At 52.8% G+C, this 23,732-nt stretch overlaps 2 protein-coding genes across 2 annotated transcripts; both read left to right on the top strand.

Annotated features, from left to right (window-relative positions):
• The first annotated feature begins 532 nt into the window (after nt 1-532).
• Nucleotides 533-22,614, top strand: GPR137C (G protein-coupled receptor 137C). Its single transcript, XM_038139065.1, has 7 exons — nt 533-992; nt 8,125-8,168; nt 8,835-9,063; nt 11,450-11,599; nt 12,121-12,243; nt 12,336-12,451; nt 20,255-22,614. The coding sequence occupies exons 1-7, from the start codon at nt 660-662 to the stop codon at nt 20,406-20,408; spliced, it is 1,149 nt and encodes a 382-aa protein (XP_037994993.1). The 5' UTR covers nt 533-659; the 3' UTR covers nt 20,409-22,614.
• SF3A3 (splicing factor 3a subunit 3) lies at nt 15,921-17,937 on the top strand. The gene is given in 3 exon segments (XM_038139064.1): nt 15,921-16,713; nt 16,715-16,796; nt 16,799-17,937. Coding segments are annotated over 3 exon segments (1,482 nt in total). The 5' UTR covers nt 15,921-16,308; the 3' UTR covers nt 17,794-17,937.
• Nucleotides 22,615-23,732: the final 1,118 nt, after the last annotated feature.

The raw sequence follows: 23,732 nt of genomic DNA, 5'->3' as shown, positions 1-23,732 counted from the left end.
CAACGGGGAAGTTCCCGGTCTGTGAGCGACACCCGGACATCCCCACAGAGCTTGAAGCGGGGATGCTCCCGCAGCCCGACTCTGCCTGCGGGGGTGCCCAGATCCCCCCGGCTCCTCCGTGAGGCTCCTCCGTGAGGCCCCTCAGCGCTCCCCTCACGGCCCCTTTCAACCCTTCTCCCCCCGCTCCCCTCTCTCATCCCTTTCTCCTCCCTCATCCCTTTCTCCTCCCTCATCCCTTTCTCCTCTCTCCCCTCTCCCCGTCCCTCTCTCACCCCTCACCGGCTCTCAGGGAAGGAGGGATGGCGGGCGGGCGGCGCCGCCAACCCAACAAGCAAAGCGGCGTCGCGGCGGGGGCGTCGCGCGGGTGATTGACAGCCGGCGCCGGCCAGTGGGCGCGGCGGGTGGGCGCGGCGGGGGGCGTGGCCGGCGGGCGGCCAATGGGGAGCGCGCGCCGCCGCCCCTCAAATCAGCGGGCTCAGCCGGCTGTCCCCGGCACGGAGTTGTTTGGCGGCGGGCGGGCGGGAGGTGCAGCCGGGCGGGCGGGAGGAGGAGAACAAGAAGAAGAAGGGGAAAAGGGGGGGGTCTCCCCTTTGTTGCATGGGGGTGTCCAGCCGGGGCTGAGGGAAGGCAGGGAGGGGGTCGGTGCCTCCCGCTGCCCCATGGCCCTCGCTGAGGGGGCGGCCGTGCCCTACGCCGTGGAGCTGGGGCTCACCGTGCTCCACACGGCGCTCTACGCCGCGCTCTTCCTCTTCGCCTACCTGCAGCTCTGGCTGCTGCTCTACTACCGCGAGCGGCGGCTGAGTTACCACACGCTCTGCCTCTTCCTCTGCCTGCTCTGGGCAGCCCTCAGGACCACCCTGTTCTCCTTCTACCTGCAGAATTCCCTGCAGGCCCTCCGCCTCCAGCAGCCCTTCGCCCACTGGCTCCTGTACTGCTTGCCCGGCTGCCTCCTCTTCTCCAGCCTCTGCCTCCTCAACCTCTATTTCGCTGAGGTAAGTTTTGCCTTTTGGGCAAAACCCCTCCAAAATTCTCTTTGCCAAACCTCCGCCCTGTGGGACACCGGGGCTGGAAGCTCCTCTTGAGCCGCCTCTCCAAACTTGGAGCGCCCTGGAGCCGAGGCTTGGGGTGGGATGGGGATGTGGGCGCCCAGGTGAGGGTGGGGGGCTGCCCTGGGGGGCTGCCCCATCCCGATGGAGGCTTCGGGACAGCCTGAGGGGATGCGGGGCTGTGCCCTGAATCCCGGCTGGAAGGAGGCACGGGGATTGTGCCCTGAATCCAGACTTTGGGACAGCCTGGGGGGATGCAGGGGTTGTGCCCTGAATCCAAGCTCGGGAGGAGGGGAGGCACAGGATTGTGTCCTGAATCCAGGCTTGGGGGAGAAGCACAGGGATTGTGCCCTGAATCCAAGCTGGGGGGGGCGGGGTGGGATTTGGGGGGGATGGTGTGAGCTAAAAGTGTGCCCAGAATCCCAGCATTAAGGGTTTGGGGTGCTGTACCCTGACTGCAGACCCCGCATTGGGGGGGACAGCCACATGCCCTGAATTTGGGATTTGGGGGTGCAGGGAGATGCCCTGCTCCCAGGTGGGGTTTTCCTCTTTGCAAGCCAGACCCACAGCGGGGTGTTTGTGTGTGTGTGTGTGGGGAGGGGGGGGCGCGTCACTTGAGGGACTGTTTTGCATCTTTTTCTTTTTTTTTTAATTGATTCCCCTTCTGCAAAGGGGGACCAGAAAGTGGCAGCAGCAGGGGCTGCTCTGGCCTGGAGTGATGCCAACCATTACGTCACCAGCCAGAGCCTCTTCTGCTATTGTTGCTGCGCTCCCTCCTTCCCTCCATCGCTCCGCTGCGAGCCGGGCTTGTTGTTCCGCAGCTTGTCAGACAAAAAAACCCCGAGATCCCTCACACAACAGCCCGGGGCAGCCGAGGGGGGCCCCTTCCCAGCCCCAGCATCGCTGCTGGGACAGTGCGGAGCCGCTTGTTATTGTCACCGAGCTGTGTCCCTGCTTTTCTGGGTTTCCCATCACTCGGGTGGTGATTTTTAGCCTCCTTTCCTTAGTCCTTCCACTTGTCTTTATCTCCTAAAGCCCAGGCTCTCCCCTCCCCATCCTCCTCCTGAATATTTTGTTTCTGCTCCAGTTTCTCTTGAGCAGCCCTTTGCTCGCCTGCCTCCCGGTTTGCTGCCTATTTATGAAACAAGTCACCACTTTTTCCCTTCCAGCTTTGTTGTTGTTGTTGGGATTCTTTGCTCTGCAGCTCTCGGCTGTTCCCCAGCCTCACAAAGGAACGGCTAGCACACAGAAATCTCCCCGTCGCTCCTATGTGTCACCCACGGGGAGTTATGATTTCATTTTCCCCAGGACACCAACATTCACATGACACTTGGGGCACTGGGGTTGTTGTGCTGTTCTGGTTCTTTTTCCCCCCTTTCTTCCCCCCCAGTAAACACCTGGAGGCTTTGGGGGTGACCTGCCTGTTGCAAAAGGTGTTGGTGGTGGAGTGGCGGTGGAATAACAAATGGTGCAGAGAGTGCACAAATCCATCTTGTCTGCTTAAGGGAGCCTGACCTCCCAGTTGCTCCAGCCAGGAGGGGTTGGTGTCCCTTGAAAGGCAGGGATTCTGTGCTCTGCTCCACAGAGTGGCTGGATTTCTGTTTTCCTCTAGGTCACTGGATTTGACAGCAGATTTGCCTCTCTGCGGGCTGGTTTAGAGGTCCTCTTAAAGTAAATCCCAATAGATTCCCAGGCTTCTCCTCCTCCCACGAGATCTGTTTTTCAGTGAACTCTGCATGTATCCCATTTCTTTCTCCTTGAAGACCTAGAGCCAAGGGAAATCCTGTCTGAGGAAATAAGAGCTCTGAATCTGGAGTGGGGAAGGATAAAGTGACTTATGAAAATGGGTCTGCTTGCTCAGCTCCAGGGAGGGCCTGACACTTCCCTGGAACGACCAGGAGGAGTGTCCATCACTCCGTGGGGTTTTTGGGAGATCTCGCTGGTGAAGCTCCAGAGGTTTGGAGAAAAAACATGGAAAGCCTGTGGAGCTTTTCTGGCTCCCATGAGCTAGAGGTGACTGGTGTGTTTACTGGTGTGACTCCAGCAGAATGTGCCCATCCATTCCCAGTTTTCAAGGGCCACTTAGGCAGCAGCCTGTGGAAGGACACTGAGCTTCTGCTGCCCCGGGGTGGCATCCTGGGCTGAGATGTCCTCGGATAAAAGCAGGGGCTGCTGCTGTGCTGAGGGCCTGCCTCATTGTCCCTGTACACAGAGCCTCCTTTGTGGCCATGCTGGAGAAATGGCATCTGGGCAAGAAAATGGCCTGTGCTGATATTTGAGCTGTTCTTGCTTGATTTGCAGAGCTCCTCAGGCAGCATAGAGGCTGAGGATGGAATGGTGCTGGGGGGAGAAGCTCCAGGAAACAGATACCTGTGGAGAACTGGCATTACTAAACACTCCAGGCTGTTTCAGGGCTGAAATTCAAATTTGCTGGACTGCCTGGTGTTCCTCCTTTCTGTGGGGACAGGTTATCCTCTTCCTAATCCATCTTGACCCCTGAGGTTCCTGAGGGGATGCAGAGACCTAACAGAATGAGTATTTATTTTTCATAGAGTCCCAGAACGGTTTGGGTTGGAAAGAGCCTTAAATCCATCCAGTTCCACCCCCCTGCCATGGGCAGGGACACCTTCCACTGTCCCAGTTTGCTCCAGCCTGGCCTTGGACACTTCCAGGGATCCAGGGGCAGCCCCAGCTTCTCTGGGCAGCCTGTGCCAGGGCCTCCCCACCCTCATAGCCAGGTGTTCTTCCCCATATTCTATCCATCCCTGCCCTCTGTCTATTTGAAGCCATTCCCTGTGTCCTTTCATTCCCTGCTCTTGTCCTTTCCAGCTCTCTTGTAGTCTCCCTTGGGATACTTTTTCCACCAGGAACATCCCTTTAGCTTGGGAGCTTCTCTTCCTTTCTACTTCAGCTTGCACCAGGAGGATTCCTTTCCTGGCAGTCTGGAGTTCCCAGTCCATCAGGTCAGAATTCCTCAGATCCACTCCCAGTCTTGCCTCAAGAGCTCTGATGTCCAACCTAGGGTGCTCCTTTGCCTTGCCTTTGGAATAGCTCCTGTGCTGCTTGAAGGATGCCACCTTTCCCAAGAGCCTGCAACTTCTGGTTTTCCCCAGGTCTTTGTCAGGAGCGTGGTACATGGACATGGAAATACGTGGCAGGAGCTCAGGGTATTTAACCTGGAGCAAAGGAGGCTCAGGAGGGACCTTGTGGCTTTGCACAACTCCTGACAGGAGGGGACAGCCAGGGAAGCTTGAGCTCTGCTCCCAAGGGAGCAAGGGATGAGGGGAGATGGCCTCAAGCTGTGCCAGGGGAGGTTTAAATTGGATATTGGGGAAAGTTTCTCCATGGAAAAGGTTGTCAGGCATTGGAAGGAGCTGCCAGGGAGGTTTGGAGTCTCCATCCCTGGAGGTGTCCAGGGAACCCCTGGAGGTGGCACTCAGTGCTCTGGGCTTGTGACAAGGTGGGAATCAGGCACAGCTTGGACCTGATGGCCTTGGAGGTCTTCTCCAACCCAAATGATTCTGTGAAATGCAGCCACCACAACCTTGATCTTTAAGACCTTCCCGAGCCCTTGACAGCTCTGGTTGTCCTGGGAATCAGCAGGGATGGGTAAGGAATGCTGGCCTGGTGGGGCTGATGCTGACAGAGCCCTTCAGCTGCCTGGGTTGCTCTGAGTGCTCCATGTGAGGAGATGACATCAGCCCCTCTCGTCCCTTCCTGCTCTGATTGCACTGGAGACAGAGCATCCAGCCTGGGAGGTGTTTGTCTCTGCTGTCCTGGATCTTCCTGCCTTCTCAGATGGAAAACTGGGAAAATCTCCATCCTTCATTTCCCTCTTTCACCTTCCCTGTGCAGCAGACACCTGGCAGTGCCCTGTGCCTCAGAGGGACAGCTGGTGAGGGATCACTGGAGCTGCAGGCTGCTCCATCCCATAGCTGATGGCTCCCATGCTTCCCAGATGAACAGGTGGCCCTGCTGGGGACCAGCTATTCTGGGAAAAGAGGGAACATGCGGAATTGTGTTCATGGTGGCATGGAATGATCTCACCGCTAATATGAGGATGGTGAGATCCTCACGGACAGTTCCAGCTTTTCCTCTGTGGATTGAAGCTGGGCTTTGCACGCCTGGTACAAGGTGTGACCCCAAAATAGTCTGTGCTGTGCTCCCATTATCTCGTGTGGTGAGGAGAGGGATCTGTCTGGGGATGCTCCTGCAGCTGAGCTGTGTTGGGGCAGGGCATGGTTGTGCCTTGTGTCTGCAGAGCCCAAATCTGTCCTTATGAAGCAAGAAAAAAATTTGATTCCAGTGGACAACAGCAAGTTCCTGGATCTTTCAGGTCTGCTGAAAAGCAGCTTGTTTTTGGTCCAGCCTAAGTGCCTCACTGTAAGGTTTAAGATCCTGCCTTGTGCAGGCACTGGGGGTGGTCCTTGGATTCATCTGTGGGATCTGGGACATGTTGCTTTTCTTCCCTTAGCAGCTGTGACACCTCCAGTGCACCTTCTAAGGGTGAGTGTGTCTCTTGAACACACCCTAGGGGCTCTCTGAGCTGTGATGTGAGCAAGGAAATCACTTTTGTGGGATAAACCCACTCATCACAAACCCAAAAGCCTCCAGCATCACAGAGGGCTTTGGGGTCTGTAGCTCATTTCAGCCTCACCTTCTGGCTGGTGTGGAGTGCTCGAGGGGTCCATGGCTCTGGAAAGGCACCTGAGTATTCCAAACTGATGTGAAAGGCTTGTTCAGAGTAAATGTTCCCAGTCCTGCTGCTCCGTGCTGCTGAGACCTCTGTTCCCTGTTTTCATGCTTGATTTCCGGAGCTGGGCTCAGCTCAGATTTGAAGGAACCGTTCAGTTTGCAGGGATTGCTGCTCACAGCTCGGCCTAATGCACCTGCTGAAGCACAGGGCTCTGTTTTTCTGAAGAGCAGGGTTGCTCCTGAGCGCTCTGTGCTGGATTTTTCACAGCAGAACCCTCTGCCTGAGCTGTCCTTGGGCTCTGGGAGCAGCAGAGCCCCGTGCAGGAGGCTCGGAGCTCATCTCAAGGATAAGAACCCAGAGACACCCTGTGCACGCTGCTGGTGGCACCTCCTGACCCAGTCCCTGGGAAGGAAAAGCAACCTCCAGATAACTTATCAGCCTCAATAACCAAAACCACCAAAGCAGTGGTGGCTGTTCCCTTCCTGAAGTTACAGGAATAACTATCCAGGGGCTAATAAAGGTGTAAGGCTGGAGCTGTGGTCTCCCTCTGCTTTCCATGGCAGCGGGCCAAGCGTGAGGCTCAAATTGCTGTTGCACTCTTAACCCTGACTCAGCTTTGTGTGCCTTCATCCCTGGGGCTGCAGGGGAGGGTTTGGGAAGAGTGTCCTGCCCAAAACAGCATCTTCCTGTGAGCCAGGGGCACTTCCCTGCTCGGCTGAGGGGCTGTTCTCAGCTGAGAACACGACATTCCCAGCTGGAATTCAAGCCAGGGACTCTGCAGGGCTGTTCAGAGGCTGAGGTTGCAGCAGGAGTGCAGGTTGCTCTGTGGATTTCCATGCTGCTGGAATGGGTGCTGAACCAGGAGTTTCCCAGCTGGATGTCACCAGTGCCAGTTTTGACAGGACAAGAGGAAACAGCCTCAAGTTGTGCCAGGGAATATTTAGGTACTAAGTGGATGTTAGGAAAAAATTCTTCACTGAAAGGTGGTGAGGTGTTGAAACAGGCTGTTCAGGGCAGTGGTGGAGTCCCCAGCCCTGGAAGTGTTCAAAAAACTCATGGATGTGGCACTTTAGGGCACGGTTTAGTGGTGAATGTGGTGGTGCTGGATTAATGGTGGGACTTAATGACCTTGGAGGGCTTTTCCAGCCTCAGTGATTCCATGACACTCCCAAAGTGCCTGAATGTCACCCACAGCAAACAAGGGAGGATTCAGGGATGTTTCTGCTTTGGAGTCCACGTGGCCCTTCCCAAAACCCAGTTTCTTGTAGCTGAGATGAGTTTTAGGGCTCGGAGTGGATTGTGCCCCACTCGTGTACTTGTGTGTGCCAGGACAAGGGGACAGAGAACTTTCCTGAGGCTGATACCTCCCTCTGCTGAAGAACCATGTCTCATTCCTCACTAAGTTAAACTCATCCTCCCTCAGCCTTGGGAAGAGGAGCCAGGCAGTGGAAATGGCTCTTGGAAGAGAATCACTGAAGCTGTCCAATGTCCTTTGAAATGCTTGGAACCACTGCAGTGGCTCAGACAATCCCTCAGATCCTGAAATGTCTCTGGAAATCCCCTTGGCAGCAGTCTGATTCCTGAAGCTCATGTGCCATTTCTACCTCAGTGCTGACTTGGAAGCAGGAGCCGAGGAATCCCACCAGGATAAAAGCTGCCTGAGGATGCCTGGGAGGAGATGAGTGATCCTTCACTGCTGACAGGGAAGTCTCCTTGTGGGAGAAGGGAAACTGAGGCTCCACAGCTGTGCAGTGATCCCACAAGTACAGGTGGGGTCACTCAGGACGTGTCTGTGCCTCTTCCCAAGTTCCTTCAAAGTCTCCAGTCAGGACATGAGCTTTGCCAGTGGCTCAACGTGACCCCAGCTCTGGGATCCTTCTGGTGGGGTCTGGAGCTGGAGCTGGACACAACCCAGTTCCTGAGCAGTGTGAGCACAGGTTCCCTGTGCCTTTGCAGCAGGAATTCCCATCTGAGCTGTGACTTGGGAGTATCTGCACCTTCCTAAAGTGTCCGTGCTCCTCTCACATGGAAATCCAGCATGGCTGAGATCCTAAAATAGCCCGAAACATTGGGAAAAGGAGATGTATTTTTGAAGGACTTTAAAGTGCTAAACTCCCTTCTTTTCTTGAAGTCTTCAAGGTGTGGTGTTGAAGTGCTTGTCACACATGGGGTGTTAAATATGTTTATGGTTGTTGGGAACCTGTATTTGGGCTGGGCTTGTACAAGGAGAAAATACCATTCTTTTGGGTCCAGAGCAAGAGTTGGTGCTAATAAGTAATCCAGATTCCTTGGAGATGTTCAGCTGGATTCTGATTTCTCTGTTTCTCTCTTGACAAAGTTGAAAGGAAACCTAAAGTAACCCTGTGCAAATCTTTCCTGCAGGTCATATTCAAAGTGAAATGTGCAGCTGAATTCAACAAGTACAAGTAAGTGCTGCTGTCCTGACCTTCCCTCCAAAGCTGGTCCCAGGGGAGCTGGCTGGGAATGGGAGGGTCAGGCCCCAAAAGCTGAACAGAGCTCTAATTCCATACCTGTGCTCTGGGAAAGGAGCAGAGTTGCACCTTGGAGCAGGAGTGGGAGCTTCAGGGGTGCCAGAGGAGCTCAAGCATCCCAGTTCCCCTGGGTGGACTCTTAGGGTCACTCTGAGCTGTCCCAGCCCAGGAAAGATCTGCAGAACAAGGCTGGAGCAATGGGTGAGCCCCAGGTTTGTGCAGCCCAGGCGCTTCCCAGGGAAACCCAGGGTGGAAAATGCAAGCTCCGGTGGCTCTCAAGAAAGGAGTTGCAGTGGTTGTGATGACTCATGGCTTATTGACTGGAGTTAATGCAGAGCTGGAGCAACACTTAAAATCTGCAAGATAAGAACCTGACTGTCAGAAGATGAGTCTTGTAACTCATGACTGCTTACGCTGCTCATGTGTTCTGAGAGCAGCTCCAACAAATCCTCTGCAGCCTTGGGCTGCCAATACAACCCCTGAAATTTGCTGGAATGCCTGAGCTTCCCCGCAAGCAGGAAGGAGGTGAGACAGGAGGGAGGTGCAGAATGAACCTGGGCTTGTCTCACTGACCATTTTTCCCCCTCACCATGTCTCCAGGGTCCTGTTGTACCTGGGTTCCATCCTCACCAGCCTCCTGTTCCTAGTTGTGAATTTAACCTGTGCAATGCTGATCCACGGCGAGGTCCCGGAGAAGCAGCTGAGGTGGACGGTCCTGGCCCGGGCTCTGGTCAACGACAGCCTCTTCATCCTCTGTGCCATCTCCCTGGCCTGCTGCATGTGCAAACTGGGAAAGATGTCTTCAGCCAACGTCTACCTCGAGTCCAAGGTGGGTAAATGCCTTGGGAATTCCCACTGGGACTGCTCAGCTGGAGCTGGGTGTGCTCACTCAGGGCAGTGCTGGCCTGGTGGCATCTGAGCTGCTCTGGCTCAAATTCTCCTTCCAGTGTGGAGGTGGCAACTCTTGGGTTCCTCCCTTTCACAAAGTGCAAGCTCCTGCTGTGGGAGTGATGTTTCCTGCATGTTTTAGGGGAATACTTTGTCTGCAGCTTTGGCATAACAGATTTATGAGCTGCTTCTGCTTTTCAGGCATAGAAAATCCCGGGTTTGCCTTGAAGAGAGGGTTCTCTCAGAGCAGCAGATGCAGTTTTTGCTGTGTATTTTACCTGTAGCAGGTGTGTCATGATTCCCTGCAAAGGGGATCCCCCAGAAATCCAGCTTTAGCTGGACTCTGCTTGGGTAGGATGAGATGAGCATTTTGGAGTGGGAGGAGAAGCTGCTGTAGGTCATGTCCCAGGGCAGGACAGGTGAGGGTCTGAACACACACAGCTCTTTTCCAGCAGATAGCAAAGTGGAAAAGCCACCAGCAGTGTGGCAGGAGGCTGCAATCAGTGTCCACCTGAGTGCCTGCAAACATCTAGAGGAAAAACCAGAGCACCTGAGCACAGCCAGCTGAAGCTGAGGCTTTCTGTAGATGTCTGGCTCCTTAAGCAGCAGAGGGCATTGGTGGCTTCCTGAAATCCAAGGGGTGTGGGCTGGGTCTGGTGTCCTGGCTGGCTCCCGTGACAGCTGTCCAGAGGCTGCAGGTTGCATCCAGCTCTGCAGTGAGGCAGGAGCAGAGAAGCTGCTCACATCCCTGCTAGCCTGGGCCTGGAATCCAGCTCTGACTGGCTCTGGACACTCATTAACTCACCCAGTTCCCCCAGTGCAGGAAGTTCCAATCCTCACATGCCCGAGGCTGCCCCTGGGCTGTGTACAGCGTGCTCCAGGGAAGCCTCTGCTCTCCACTTGGATACTCACCCTGCCTGTCTGCTGAAGGTCTCTGCCTCTCTCCCCTGCCTTGGGGGCATCCTGTGAGGTTGTGTGTGGGAAATTGCTGCAGAAGCAGGCTGGGGATGAGCAGAAATGTTACACAGATGCCCCAGAAGGTTGTCCTGGCCCTGAACTCAAAGCCATGCAGCAGGGCTGGAGGCTGCTGCCTCCACACTGAAGGTGGGAAGGTCAGGGCTGAGGGAAGGAGGCTGGACTGCAGCCTGCTCCTGTCCTGGGGTTCTTGTGAGCTGGAGATTGGCTTCAGCAGCCTTTGTGCCTCATTGTGCTGGCCTGAGCACCACAGGCTCAGCGTCCAGTGGCAGCAGGGTGTGTGCTGGGCTTCAGGGCTGTCACTTGTCTGTTGACACCTCTCTCCTGATGCCGCTCTCAAGACACTATCCTGAGCTCCAGATCTAGGAAAATAGAGCTGGGATGTGGAGCAGACCACTGGGATGAGCTTCCCCAGCAGATTCTCTGCTTAAACACAAAGGCAGCTCAGGTCCTGAAGGGTGTTTGCCCCTCACTATGACTTGCTGCCTCCCAGCAGCCATTAAAGGGATTCATGGATGGATTTAACAAAACCTGGTTTGTCTCAGCATTCCTGAACGGTTTGAGTTGGAAGGGATCTTAAATCCCATCCAGTTCCAATGCCAAGGGTTACCTTTAACTAGATCAGGTTGCTCCATGCCCATCTAGCCTGGCCTTGGACACTTCCAGGGATCCAGGGGCAGCCACAGCTGCTCTGGGCACCCTGTGCCAGGGCCTCAGCTCCCTCACAACCCAGAATTTACTCGCCATATCCCATCTAACCCTGCCCTCTGTCTGTTTGAAGCCATTCCCTGTGTCCTGTCCCTCCAGGCCATTGTAAATGGTCTCTCTCCATCTTTCCTGTGGGCTCCCTTCAGGTACTGGGCTTCAAGCTCTGGGTTTTTCTGCCCACCCCAAATACTTCAGCTTCTTTCGTAGACAAACACTGTGAGCAGTGTTGGGGTGCTGGGTTGGCTGCAAGTGAGAGGGCTGGGTGAACACCTCTGCAAGGTCTGGGCTGTGAAGCAGAAGTTGATTTTCCTGCTGGTTGGTTGCTGGCCTTGTGGAGATTCCCAGAGGAAGGCAGGGGGTGGAACAGCATCTCCCTGGACCCCCACTTTGGAGCTGATTGACCAAGTCCTTCCAGGGACACTCCAGTGCCTCAGATCCTTCCCTGCTCCCAGGCAGCTCTGGCTGTGTGGCTCCTGCAATGAACTCATCACATGAGAAAGCTCTTACCCAGCTCTGAATATTTTAGCAACAACATACAAATGTTCTGGGTCATTCTTGCCTGCACAGCTGCTCATGCATTTAAGGGAACAGGGAAGAACATCACAGCTCTGTATTAAAACTCTTTTTATTTCTTCCTTTCCTAGGGAACATCTGTCTGCCAGGCTATTCTGGTGGGATCTGTAGTGGCCCTCCTGTATTCCTCAAGGGCTTGCTATAACCTGGTAGCTGTGGCCATATCTCCAGACAATGTTCCTGGTCCTTTTAACTATGGCTGGGACAACCTTTCAGACAAGGTGAGTGTGTGACCCCAAATCCAGAGCCAGTGGAGTGAGATGCAGTCACTCCTCATCCTGTGAGGGTGAACAGGGGGCTCTGGGGAGTGTCTGGGTAGCTGAACCCCCACATGAGCTGCCTTTCTGCTCTGCTTGCTCTCTGCACGCAGCAAACCTGAGTCCTCCTCTCCCCAGCCACTTCTTCAGGAAGGATTCCCTGTTGTGCTCTTCCCTTTCAGCCTGCCAACTCTTCTTTTGAGGGAGAGGAGGGACAACTCAACTAGAGCAGAACAGCAATGCTTAATCGGGCATGGCTGTGTGTGAGGGAGAGTCCCTGGTGTGGGCAGGAGCTCCCAGTGCCCTGGTAGCACCCTCTGAGCAGAGCCAGCTCACCCAAACCAGCAGCAGCAGCCAGGTGAAGGTCACTGTGCTGCTCGGGGGACTCCTGCCTTTGGAAAGGTTTCTCTGCACTCCCAGTTCCAGCTTTTGGGAGCTCTGTGGGTGGCTGACATGACACAGACCCCTCTGCCTTGTGCCCACAGGTGCACGTGGAGGTGAGCAGTGAGGAGTACGTGGTGTTTGGAGTGGTCCTGTTCCTCTGGGAGCTGGTGCCAACCACTTTCGTGGTGCTGTTCTTCCGCGCTCAGAGACTGAGCCAGAACCTGGTAGGCCTGAGCAAGTCCCCTGTGCTGGGAGGATGCCTGGGATGACTTTTGGGAATGTTTTGCTTCTGGCCTAACTCCTTTCTCCTCGGCAGACTCCAGCAGGGATGGTCAACAGCCACAGCTACAGCTCCAGGGCCTATTTCTTTGACAATCCCAGGCGCTACGACAGCGACGATGACTTGTCACGGCTCGGGGCCAGGGAAGGAGGGTAAGGAAGGGTTGGGCTGCTGCTCCGCTGCCCTCTGGGGCAGCACCAGAGCTCCTGGCTTCTGCTCCTAGGAAAAACTTTGGTGGAAGAGGCAGCTTGGGTGAGGTAGATGGGGCAGGGAGCCTCTGACAGGGGTTTTGTTCCCTTGTGCAGCTCACAAGGAGCTGTTTTTATTGGGCAGAAGTGACCAGCTCAGAGAGGTGGATGGTGCTCACAGATGGTGATTGCACACAGGAGACCTCATCCAGGAGGGCTGGGATCCATTTCAGAGCCCTCTGAGATGATCTCTAGAGAGGTTTCTCCACTGGAGAGTGAGATCTGGTGAAGTTCTGGAAGGGAGCTGGGACAAAGCTCTGCAGGAAGTGCTGGTGTGGGGGACAGTGGTCAGGTATCCCCAGCAAAACTCTTACAAGGCATCCTGGTGGCCCTGTCACCCTGGAATCATGGAATGGTTAGGGCTGGAAGGGACCTTAAAGCCCATGTTGTTCCACCCCCTGCCATGGGCAGGGACACTTTCCACTATCCCAGGCTGCTCCAAGCCCAGTCCAACCTGGCCTGAAACACTTTACTTCCTTTCCACTTCACTTCCAAGTCCCTCACTGTTGGAATAAACCAGCTGAGACTCCATTCCCTTCCTGCAGAAAGGCAATTCTTCATTCACAAAGCTCATGCTTGTAGGAAATACCAGCAGGCACTGTGTTAAACCTAATTGGTCAGCAATGCAGTGAGGCTCAGTTCATTGCTCAGTGAGGGCTGTTGTATATGTCTATCAGGTTTTCTCTCTCTAGATATGTTGACATTTTTGGCTTCTCATGGGACAAATCTTGTTATTTACACAGGTGCATTTGTTTTTCACCCTCAGAATAGAATGTTGTGTTAAAGGAACTTCTGATTCTCAGAATAGCTTCACATGGCAACTTGCAAATTGCTTGTTAGCTGCACTTAGAAGAAATGACAGGCCAGCTTTGGCAGTTTGATTTCATAAGGCCTTTCTTCTATAATTCTTCTACCTGTCTACAACATCACACCCTTTTCATTAACTTTAAAAAGGCTCTGTTCTGATGGTAAAACAGCTCACTCTTGTCAGGGTATTATCTCATTAAGGTTATCACTGGTTATCTATTAGAGATGGGATAAAAGACTGATTACAATCAACAACGCTTATCAGAATCTATCAAGTCATTGAGACAGGATTTCCCAGCATGAGAAAACAAAAGAATAATGACCAATGTCTCTTAGGGAAATGGAGATAAATGACCATTGTTTTTAAGTCCAAATAGTTGAAACTCAGGAGAAAGTCCATTAGCTGGAAATGCTGATCTTTGACATCACTGAATGTCCTCCTGGATCCTGGAACAGGGAATAACTGAAGAAGGTTAGTAGGAACACTATACCATGCTGATGACATGAGGCTTTTGTTGGCAAATTGCCTCTGTAGTTTGCAGACACAGCTGAGTCTTGGCAGTCCTGTTTCTGTTCCTGTTCTGGCCACGAGGGCTGCAGGGTGATCAGGTTATTTCTCTTTCCACTGGGCCTCGTTTTCCAGAGGTGATGGGTGATTGATTGAACAAACAGGTGACCACTTGGAACCTGCTGCTGGTAAAACACAAGCACGCCCTCTCTTGAAGTCAGTGAATCAATTAGGCTTTGCTAATTGAGGCACACTCAATTGGGATTTAGACTGGATGATCTTTTTTACAAATTCTAATGCAAATATTGCATTATTCAAAATTCTTTGCCTGAATTTCTAATGTACATATTACATTATTTAGATGTTCTTAAGGCCCTAAATTCTCCTTTTTGTTTTTTGTTTTGTTTTTTTTTAAATGAGATGCATGTCTTTGGTTATGAGCATGAGGAAACATCAAGGCAAAACCATACATGTAGTGAACAAGAAACTGACAGCAATCAGGGATTAGCCAGGTACAACAATTAAGACTACTTCAGGTAATACACATAATTAATAATACATGTGAAATTAGGTAATTAGGAATCTCTGAAATGCTCTGCCATCATCCCAGAGTCTGCGAACAGCTGACAAACCTCAATTTAGTGAGGGCTTGGATAATTATTTCCAGATAATAATTCCCAAGCTCACTCTAAAGATAGGTTCAGCTGTCATATATAAAGGGTCAAATTGCCAAGTCAAAGTGACCTGAATCTAGTTTTGATGCAGAAAACATTGGGTTTATTGACAAATTCTCCATCCAGGTAGAGCTAAGGCCTGGCCTCATCCCAAGCTCCATCTGGGAGCGAATTCCCTAAACACATTTTAAAACAAGGCTCTTAAGAATAGCAGTTATGAGTAAAGGCCTTGGGGTTAAGGACTTATCAAACCATCTAGTAGTTGGATCCCTCCAAAATTTCCTTCAGGATAGAAATGCTTCAAATACAGCAAACTGCTGGAGTGCTTCTGTAATAACTGGGAAAACCACAAGACCAGCAGTTCAGAGGAGGCTTTCAATGAAGCTCAAATATCTTTTCTTGGAACTCTGAAAAATACTTAATTATGGGACAGCGTTGGGTCAAACCATAGAGCCAGTGCAGGGACTAGCCAGAGAGCTAAGCTGGTCTAAGAGATGCATAAGCAGCTAGAGGATAAAAAAGAAGGATCCTGAAATGACACGAGTCTTTTAGATAATTGCACAAAGAGATGTTAAAGCATAGAAGAAGCTGGCTGTAAATACAGTAATAGCATCTTATGAATGATGCCTGTTATAAAATCAGTAAATTCACAAAATGTAGTCAGTATATCAGTGGTAACCCTCTTAGGAAGTTGAGATAACACCTTTCTAAACAGTCATGTACCTATGACAGTAAAATGTAACAAAGGAAAGCACTGAAACAGTTTACAATCAACAGCAGCCATAATGGAGAATCATCACTGTCTCTTCTGTGTTACCTGTGGAAGGTGAAACAGCAGAGATTGTAACGAGCAATAGAATCTTCACAAAATCAAGGGTGAGCACACTGTGTCTTCCTTATCCACGAACAGGTGTTTGTCAGTCTTCCATCACAGCTGTTTTAGTCTGAGTCATCTTACCTCTTAAAAGAAAACAGCTTCATATCTTACAGCATAGAAAGGTAATGTTTAACTCTCTTAGGCTCCAATGCAAGGCGTAACCAGATGTCTTCCATCACCATCTGTTAAAACCACGTGAGGGAGTGTTCTTCATCTCCTCCATGAGCCATCCCTCATGACTCTGAGGGGATAGCTTCTCCTAATGGGCCAGCTGTTAAAACCAGGTGGGGCAGTTTTCTTTATCTCTTCCACAACCAATCTTCCCTCCAGGAGATCTCTTCTGTTAATCCTCCCTCCAGGAGATCTCTTCTGGGACACTCAGTGGTGCCTGAGTGTCCCAGCATGGCTGATAAAATCCATCATCCCTGAGTGTCCCAGCATGGCTGATAAAATCCATCATCCCACTGGGAGATGCTCTGCCCAGGGGGAGGAGCCAACGCATTCCTACCTGGATATAATCTGAGGCTTGGAGCACCACAGCAGCCTTTTCCACTGGATTCCCAGAGGAAGACCAGGCACCATTGGACCTTCAGAGGAAAATTACAGCCTTCTACAGGATCACCCCTTCAACAGCACCACGTTTGTCACTCCAGGAGGACTGCAGCCACCATTTATTTGGATGGCTGCCAACACCCTGACCCACAGGGTGTCAGGTTGTATTCTGACTTTGTCTGCTTCAGCATTTTATTTGTGAGCTAATTATTCCCAAACTTTAAGGAACTGCTGCAGATAAAATTCAATGTTGTAGGACTTGGTTAAGAAATTAATTGCTGCAAATAATCCTGGGAGAAGAGGAGAGCTGCAGGCCCACAGGGCAGTGGGAGCTGTGAGTGGGATGGAGACGATCCTGGAGCAGCAGCGGCGGTACCACGAGGAGCAGGAGAGGCTCGTGGATGTGATGGTGAAGGAGATGCTCACCAAGAAGTCCATGCTCCACGACCGGATCAACTCGGACCACCGCACCCGGGCCATGCGGGACAGGTGCATGGAGGTGAGTGGCAACCTGTGGGAGCTGTACAATGACGAGGACGGCCTACGTGAGGAAGAACTCAGTGCCATTTCTGGGCCAAATGAATTTGTGGAGTTTTACAACAGGCTGAAGCAAATTAAGGAGTTTCATTGGAAGCACCCACATGAGATCTGTGTTCCTGTGTCAGTGGAGTTTGAGGAGCTGCTGAAGGCCAGAGACAGTGCGAGTGAAGAAGCTCAGAATCTGGTGGAGTTCACAGATGAGGGAGGTGTACGGACGGTACTTGGATTTGCATGATTGTTACCTCAAGTACATTAACCTGAAATCATCAGAGAAATTGGATTATATCACTTATCCACATTTGACCAACTCTTCAATATTCCCATAGAGAGAAAAAATGCTGAATATAAGAGGTATCTTGAAATGCTCCTTGAATACCTGCAGGGTTACACAGATCGAGTGAAACCATTACTGGACCAGAATGAAATTTTTGAGAAAATTCAGGTGGAGTTTGAGAAGAAGTGGGAGAAGGGCACATTCCCGGGCTGGCCAAAGGAGACCAGCAGTGCCCTCACCCATGCTGGTGCCCACCTGGACCTCTCGGCCTTCTCCTCCTGGGAGGAACTGGCCTCCCTGGGACTGCACAGGTTAAAATCAGCTTTGCTGGCTTTGGGGCTGAAGTGTGGCGGGACTCTGGAGGAGCGTGCTCAGAGGCTTTTTAGCACTAAAGGCAAATCCCTGGAAGCACTCGATCCTTCCTTGTTTGCTAAGAATCCAAAGACAAAAGGAGGCAAGAGAGACACTGAAAGAAATAAAGATCTTGCATTCCTGGAAGCTCAGATTTATGAGTATGTGGAAGTTCTTGGGGAACAAAGACACCTCACCCGTGAGAACGTGCAGCATAAGCAGGCACAGACAGGGGAGGAGGAGGAAGAGCAGATCAGTGAGAGTGAAGATGAAGAAAATGAAATCATTTATAACCCTAAAAATCTGCCTCTTGGTTGGGATGGGAAGCCCATCCCGTACTGGTTGTATAAACTCCATGGTCTGAACATCAACTACAACTGTGAGATTTGTGGTAACTACACCTACTGAGGGCCCAAGGCGTTCCAGAGGCACTTTGCAGAGTGGAGACACGCCCATGGAATGTGGTGCCTGGGCATCCCCAGCACTGCACACTTTGCCAGCGTCACACAGATTGAGGATGCAGTCTCGTTGTGGGCAAAGCTGAAACAGCAGAAGGCTTCAGAGAGGTGGCAGCCGGATACAGAGGAGGAATGTGAGGATTCCAGTGGGAACGTGGTGAATAAAAAGACCTACGAAGACCTGAAGCGCCAAGGGCTGCTGTAGCTGTCCCCAGGTGAAGGATCACACCTCTGCAGAGAGAGTGCAGCTGGCAGCAGCTCTGACTTCTTCATTGTCTGGATTTTATATGTGCATGAGTAGAGATTAGAAGAATATTTTATAGAGTCACTTTCTAGTAAGCTCCTTAGACATTGTTTTAGATTAAAACCAAAAAACAAACCAAAAAAAAAGGAGCAGAGGTGCAGCGGCCCAGCCACATGCTGGGGCAGGGGGAGGCCTGCTGCACTGCCCCATATCTACAACAGATCTCTTAGATAAACAGCAATTAAATATTGATCTCAGCTGATCTCAAGTGATGGGCAGGCACAGCCCCAAAAAGGGGGAAGGAGGGCTGAGCTGCCCCATGGCATCGCCAGCTAGGGAAGGGAAAGCTCCGTGGCACCATCCTGCACCACTGCCCCTCTGTTCTCCCCGCTAAAACACTGGTGGTTGAATGAGAGGAAGGGAAAAAACAATAAAAAACAAACCCTATGAACTGCACACCGTGAGAGGAAAAATACCAAAAGGCGAAGGTAGAAAACTCTAGAACGGCACCAAGCACCCGCAGCTCTCCTCTTCTGTTTTGGAATCTCCGAGTTCCACGGGAGACCGCTGACCAGGGGGCCCAGCCCTGGTGGAGCTGCTGGGTCCGGACGGAAGCTTTGCTATAAAAATACTGTCCAGTCCTGCAGTTTATGAGTTCTGCTGGAGGATGAGACCTGCTCAGACGGCCGCCCGTCTGCACCATCTGAGGAGTAACTCAGTCGTGACGGAGGTGATTTTGCACGGGCACGCAACTAAGTTCTGGTTCTGGGCTCCTGGTTCTTCATTTGTTTCTCCACCCGGTTTGACTCTTGCTGCCCCTACTGCTGTGTCCAGCTCTGGGATAGAAGAAAAATGACTGGCACAAGGGCCATGTGCTCCTGAGCATCCGTACGCAGGGACACACACAGGCACTGTCCCAGAACCAGAGTGTAGGCTCAGGCTCCACTAAATGCATTTGCCGAATCGAGGACCGGCCCCTGGACCACACAACACAATAACAAAGCTATCAGTGCAACAAGTATATGCTTTCTCCTTTTCCCAGCATATTTTGCCTCTTCTCAGTTTGGTGCTCTTTCTGTGCCGCGTTCGTTTCCGTGCAGTCACCGCTCCCACGTGCCGTTTCCACATCACGGTTCTGTTCTGCAGCATGTTTCCCCACACCCTAGCAGCTGACTGTTCACTCGCCATGGTTCTTGAGACTGTTGTCCCCACGATTTGCTGGGCCTTTCTCTCCTCGGCAGCTCTTAGGCTGCCTCACCTTCCGTGACTCTCTTTCGGCCGCGTATCTCCTGAGGTCTGCAGACCACGTTTGTGTTCCACGACTCGCGGTTCTGCTCTCACTTTCTCCCAGGAGTTGTGTTCATTTCCATGCGTTCCACACCCTCTGCAGCCCCGTGCAGTCGCTGTTCCACTTCACCGGCTGCCTCTTGTCTTTGCTTGTTCTGCATGGATCCCAGGGCTGACCGTAGCCGTGGCCTTTTGCTACTTTGTAAATTCGTTGCTTGAATTTCTTTTTGCGCTGATCCTGCAGCCAGCAGCGCTGCTGGTGGTTGTGTCTGTGTGCTGTGTCTCACCTCACTGCTGTTTGCTCCTGCCTTGGAGCTGAGTCCATCTTCCTTTCATGACTTTGTATATTCCACCTCTAAACCCTGTCTCGCTTGGCTCATTTCACCATTTTTGTTCGTCTCGCATTGGTCACGTCTTCGGGGTCACCATATGTTGGAATAAACCAGCTGAGACTCCATTCCCTTCCTGCAGAAAGGCAATTCTTCATTCACAAAGCTCATGCTTGTAGGAAATATCAGCAGGCACTGTGTTAAACCTAATTGGTCAGCAATGCAGTGAGGCTCAGTTCACTGCTCAGTGAGGGCTGTTGTATATGTCTATCAGGTTTTCTCTCTCTAGATATGTTGACATTTTTCCTTTGTGGCTTCTCATGGGACAAATCTTGCTATTTACACAGGTGCATTTGTTTTTCACCCTCAGAATAGAATGTTGTGTTAAAGGAACTTCTGATTCTCAGAATAGCTTCACATGGCAACTTGCAAATTGCTTGTTAGCTGCACTTAGAAGAAATGACAGGCCAGCTTTGGCAGTTTGATTTCATAAGGCCTTTCTTCTATAATTCTTCTGCCTACCTGTCTACCACACCTCACTTGCTGCCCAGGGGTGTAAAGAGCAGTTCAGAGCTTCTGGCTCCTCTTGACCACCAGGGCCTGGTGCTCTTCTCCTTGTAGCTGTCTCATCAAAGCCAAATTCCTTGGAGATACTGAACCTTCAAACTTCAACCCCCTGACCAGTGCTGGGAGCAGAACTCTGGAGGAGCCAAATTATTCATTCCTCAAAAGCCCATGCCTGTTTTTTTCCTGCCTCTCCTGCAGCTTGGCCACCTCTCAGTCTGTTTTTTCTGTCTCTCCTGCAGCTTGGCCACCCCTCAGTGCTCGGGCTGCTACGGTTCCCTGGCTGGCACCGACGGCGGGAGCGCCGCGGACAGCGCGCCCTTGCTCTGCGCCGCTGGCGGCTCGGAGACCAACCACCACCACCACCACAGCTCCCACCCTGCCCCGCAGAACTGAGGAGGCTCCCTCTCTTCCCAGAGTGGCACTCGTGTATAGGATTGTAACCCGGTTTTTCCTTTTTTCCTCCTCTCTCCCCCCCGAAGCATCTAACTCATGACACAAACATTCCACTACCTGCCGCAGCCGCGCGCGGGACCGAGCCCAGGGCTGCGGGCAGTTAAGTCAGAGAACTGTGACTTTAAGGTACCATGTAGCAAAGTGAAGCTGAACTCTCTGGAAGCTTTTTTTTTTTGGTTTTTTTTCCTTTGGTCTGGTCTTCAAGATGTTGGCAGCTAAATGCACCAGAGCTTCCTCACTAGAAAAGAAACATCAAATGCATATTTGCACTTTTATCTGCACACTTGGAAGGAACGAATCTCGCTCGGGCTGTGCTTGGCCTGAGACTGTTCTAGTTACTGTTTAAATTGCACATCCGGAGCTGGGAGAGGCACTGTCTTCTGCAAAGACGTGTTCCCTGAAGGACTCTGCATCCTGCCTCCCTGGGAGCGGGGAGCTCTGTCTGGGCAGGGCCCCCGGTGCTGGATGCTGGAGTTTACTGTGCCATATTCCCACCTGGCGGGGCTGGGTGAGGCCCTGGGGCTCGGGGGGGTCTTGCCCTGCCCTGCTGGTCCCACCTGGCTGCTGCCCTGTCCTACCTGGGCCTGTGGCTCAGAGCTGAGTGAGGTCAGCGTTGCTGCTGGCCTCGTGATGACCCCGCTGGCCCGTGGCAGAGGGACAGGGCTGGCTTTTCCCTGCAGGGAGAGGCTGGAGCTGGCTCAGCAGGAGTGTGTGTGCAGGAATGTGTGTGAATCCAGGGCTGCTGCACCCCCTGGGTGCTGGGAGCAGCCCTGCTCCCCCTCCTCGTTGCCCACAGTGGGGCTCCCCTCGTCCCCCTCAGTATTAAATTGCATTTAGCAGATAACCAAGAGTTTTAACCTGAAGTGAATGTGAACTGCTGGGTCCCCACTGAGGTGCAGGGGGTGCGTGGCTGCCTGTGGAACCTTGCTGTTGCTGAAGGAAGGGGCAGAAACCACGGGGATCTGATCCTTGGGCTCCTCACTCTGCCCTCCCTGTGGAGCTGGGGCCTCTCAGAGCTGGGAGTGCCCAGGGTGGGAGTGCTGGGTCAGGCTGGGACAGGTCCCTCTGTCTTTCCTTAACCAAAATAGCCAAGTTTGACCTAGCCTGGGCTCTGTGGAGATGAGGCTTGGTGTTATTGCTGGCTTGTCCCTGAGCCAGCCGTGGGGACGAGCAGAGCAGCTTTGGATAAAGGCACTGGCGCAGGGAGGGAGCTGCTCTGACCCTGGGCCAAATCCACCCTGGGACTGCTCTTAACCTGCCTCGTGCTGCTCCATGCTGGGACACTGGGGGACAGGGAATGCTGTGCTGGGACAGCAGCTGGGAGCTGGAGGGACCCTGAGAGCTGTGAGAGCAACCCGAGCCCCGGGGCATCCTCTCCTCACCAGCCTGTTCCCCTCGCCCCTGGGGCTGTGCTGAGCTCGGTGTCACTTGTCCCACTGCCCTGTCCCCGTGTGTGGCCTGTGCTCTCCCTGCTCACCTCCTTCTGGCCCAAAACAGCAGCGAGTCCTGCTTCTTTTTTTGGAGAAGGCAAAGATGGGGGCTCTCAGCACAGCCCTTGCTCGAGTCCCTGACCCTGAGCTCCACCCCGGCTGCTCCCCTGTCTCCTGGCAGGAACGGGTTGCTCCATCTCAATCCCTGCTTGGCTTATGGCAGAGCTGGTGAAGGGCCAGGCACTGTCACCCTTCCTTCTGCTCCCATAAGCCTCCAAAGACAGCAAGTGACACTCGTGGCCCCTGTTCTTGCTTAAATTCCAAAGCACTAGGAGCACTTTAAGTTTTACTTTGGAGGGAAACGAGTGTAGTGCAAAAAAAAAAAAAAAAAAAAAAAAGAGAAAAAAAAAGAATAATTAAAAAAACCTACAAAATCCAAGGGCTACAGGCTCATTGTTCCTCTTGCACTGAAGCACACACCCACACTATGATCTTCCTGGGTTTTTGGGAGGGCAGTCAGGGCAGTGAGCCTCGTTGCTGATGGACCCTGAGCGTCTGGCCGAGCCTTTGGGTTTTCCTCTCTGTCCGACCGAGCGCTCCTGCCGGGGCTGCTCCCGTGTTTTCCTGAAGTCATTTCTAGCTCAGAAGTTACAAGGACTTTTTTAATGCATAGTTGCCTTTCATTAAACTTTCTTTTGGGTTTTTTTTTTTTTTGTTTTTTTGTTTTTTTGTTTTTTTTTTTTTTTGTGGGGTTGTTTGGGGTTTTTTTGGGTATGGTTTAACAGTGTTCTGGCTTTGCAGGTGGGCAGCAGCTGCTGCCCCGGGAGCTGTGGCCAATGAATGTACCTATTTGTTCTTCACTAAATTGTAACCAAGCACTACTCTGTTGAAATAAATTCAAAAAGAAAAAAAAAAAAAAAGGACTTTCTGTGCTGGGATGGCTCCCAGGGTGACCCAGCCAGCTCCAGGTGTGGCCCTGTAGTCCCCTGTGCCCTGCCAGGACCTGGCACATCCGATTGCTCTGCTGCCACAGGGCTGGGAGCTCTGAGGGCTGGGGGTGGCACAGGGGCTTTGTCCCCTGGCTGCAGCCCCCAGGGGGACAGCTGGAGCTGTGCCAGGGGAGGTTTAGGTGGAAATCAGGGAAGGGTTATTCCCCCAGAGGGTGCTGGCACTGCCCAGGCTGCCCAGGGAATGGGCACAGCCTGAGGCTGCCAGAGCTCCAGGAGCTGCCAGGGATGCCCAGGGTGGGATTGTTGGGGGTCTGGAGCTGTGCTGGGCACTCTGTGTCCCTTGTGGACCCCTCCCAGCTCAGGGAGGCTCTGCCACGATTCTGTGTCTCCCTCTGGTGAGGTGCAATGTGCTCAGACATTGACCTGGGGCTGGTCACAGACACTTCTGGCCAGGAGCTGTGCCTTGTCCTTTCCCAGGACTGGCTCCCCCAGCAGCACCTCCAGACCTGGAGCTTCCCTTATTCCTTGCCCAGGTTTATCCACACAGGCTTGAGCCACAGAGCAGCAGCTCTGCCGGAGCACAGGCTGCCTCTTCTGCTCTCCCCACGTTTTAGGGTGAAAAGCAGAGAGGCTTCCCCAGAGATCCAGGCTTGGAGGGGCTGTTTCCCAGCAGCGCTGCCCACACCCAAACCTGTCCTCTGTCCCCGTTGGATGGTGCAGGCAGGGCTGGCTCCATCCCTGGGGGGGAGCAGGAACAGGGGATGCCACCCCTATTCCTGTGGGGGAGCAGGAATAGGGGATCTCACTCTTATTCCTGTGGGGGAGCAGGAACAGGGGATGCCACCCCTATTCCTGTGGGGGAGCAGGAACAGGGGATCAGGAAC

The sequence above is a fragment of the Motacilla alba genome, chromosome 5, assembly GCF_015832195.1.
Source record: "Motacilla alba alba isolate MOTALB_02 chromosome 5, Motacilla_alba_V1.0_pri, whole genome shotgun sequence".
In the NCBI taxonomy this organism is placed as follows: Eukaryota; Metazoa; Chordata; class Aves; order Passeriformes; family Motacillidae; genus Motacilla; species Motacilla alba.
This window is presented reverse-complemented; position numbering and strand designations above follow the sequence as displayed.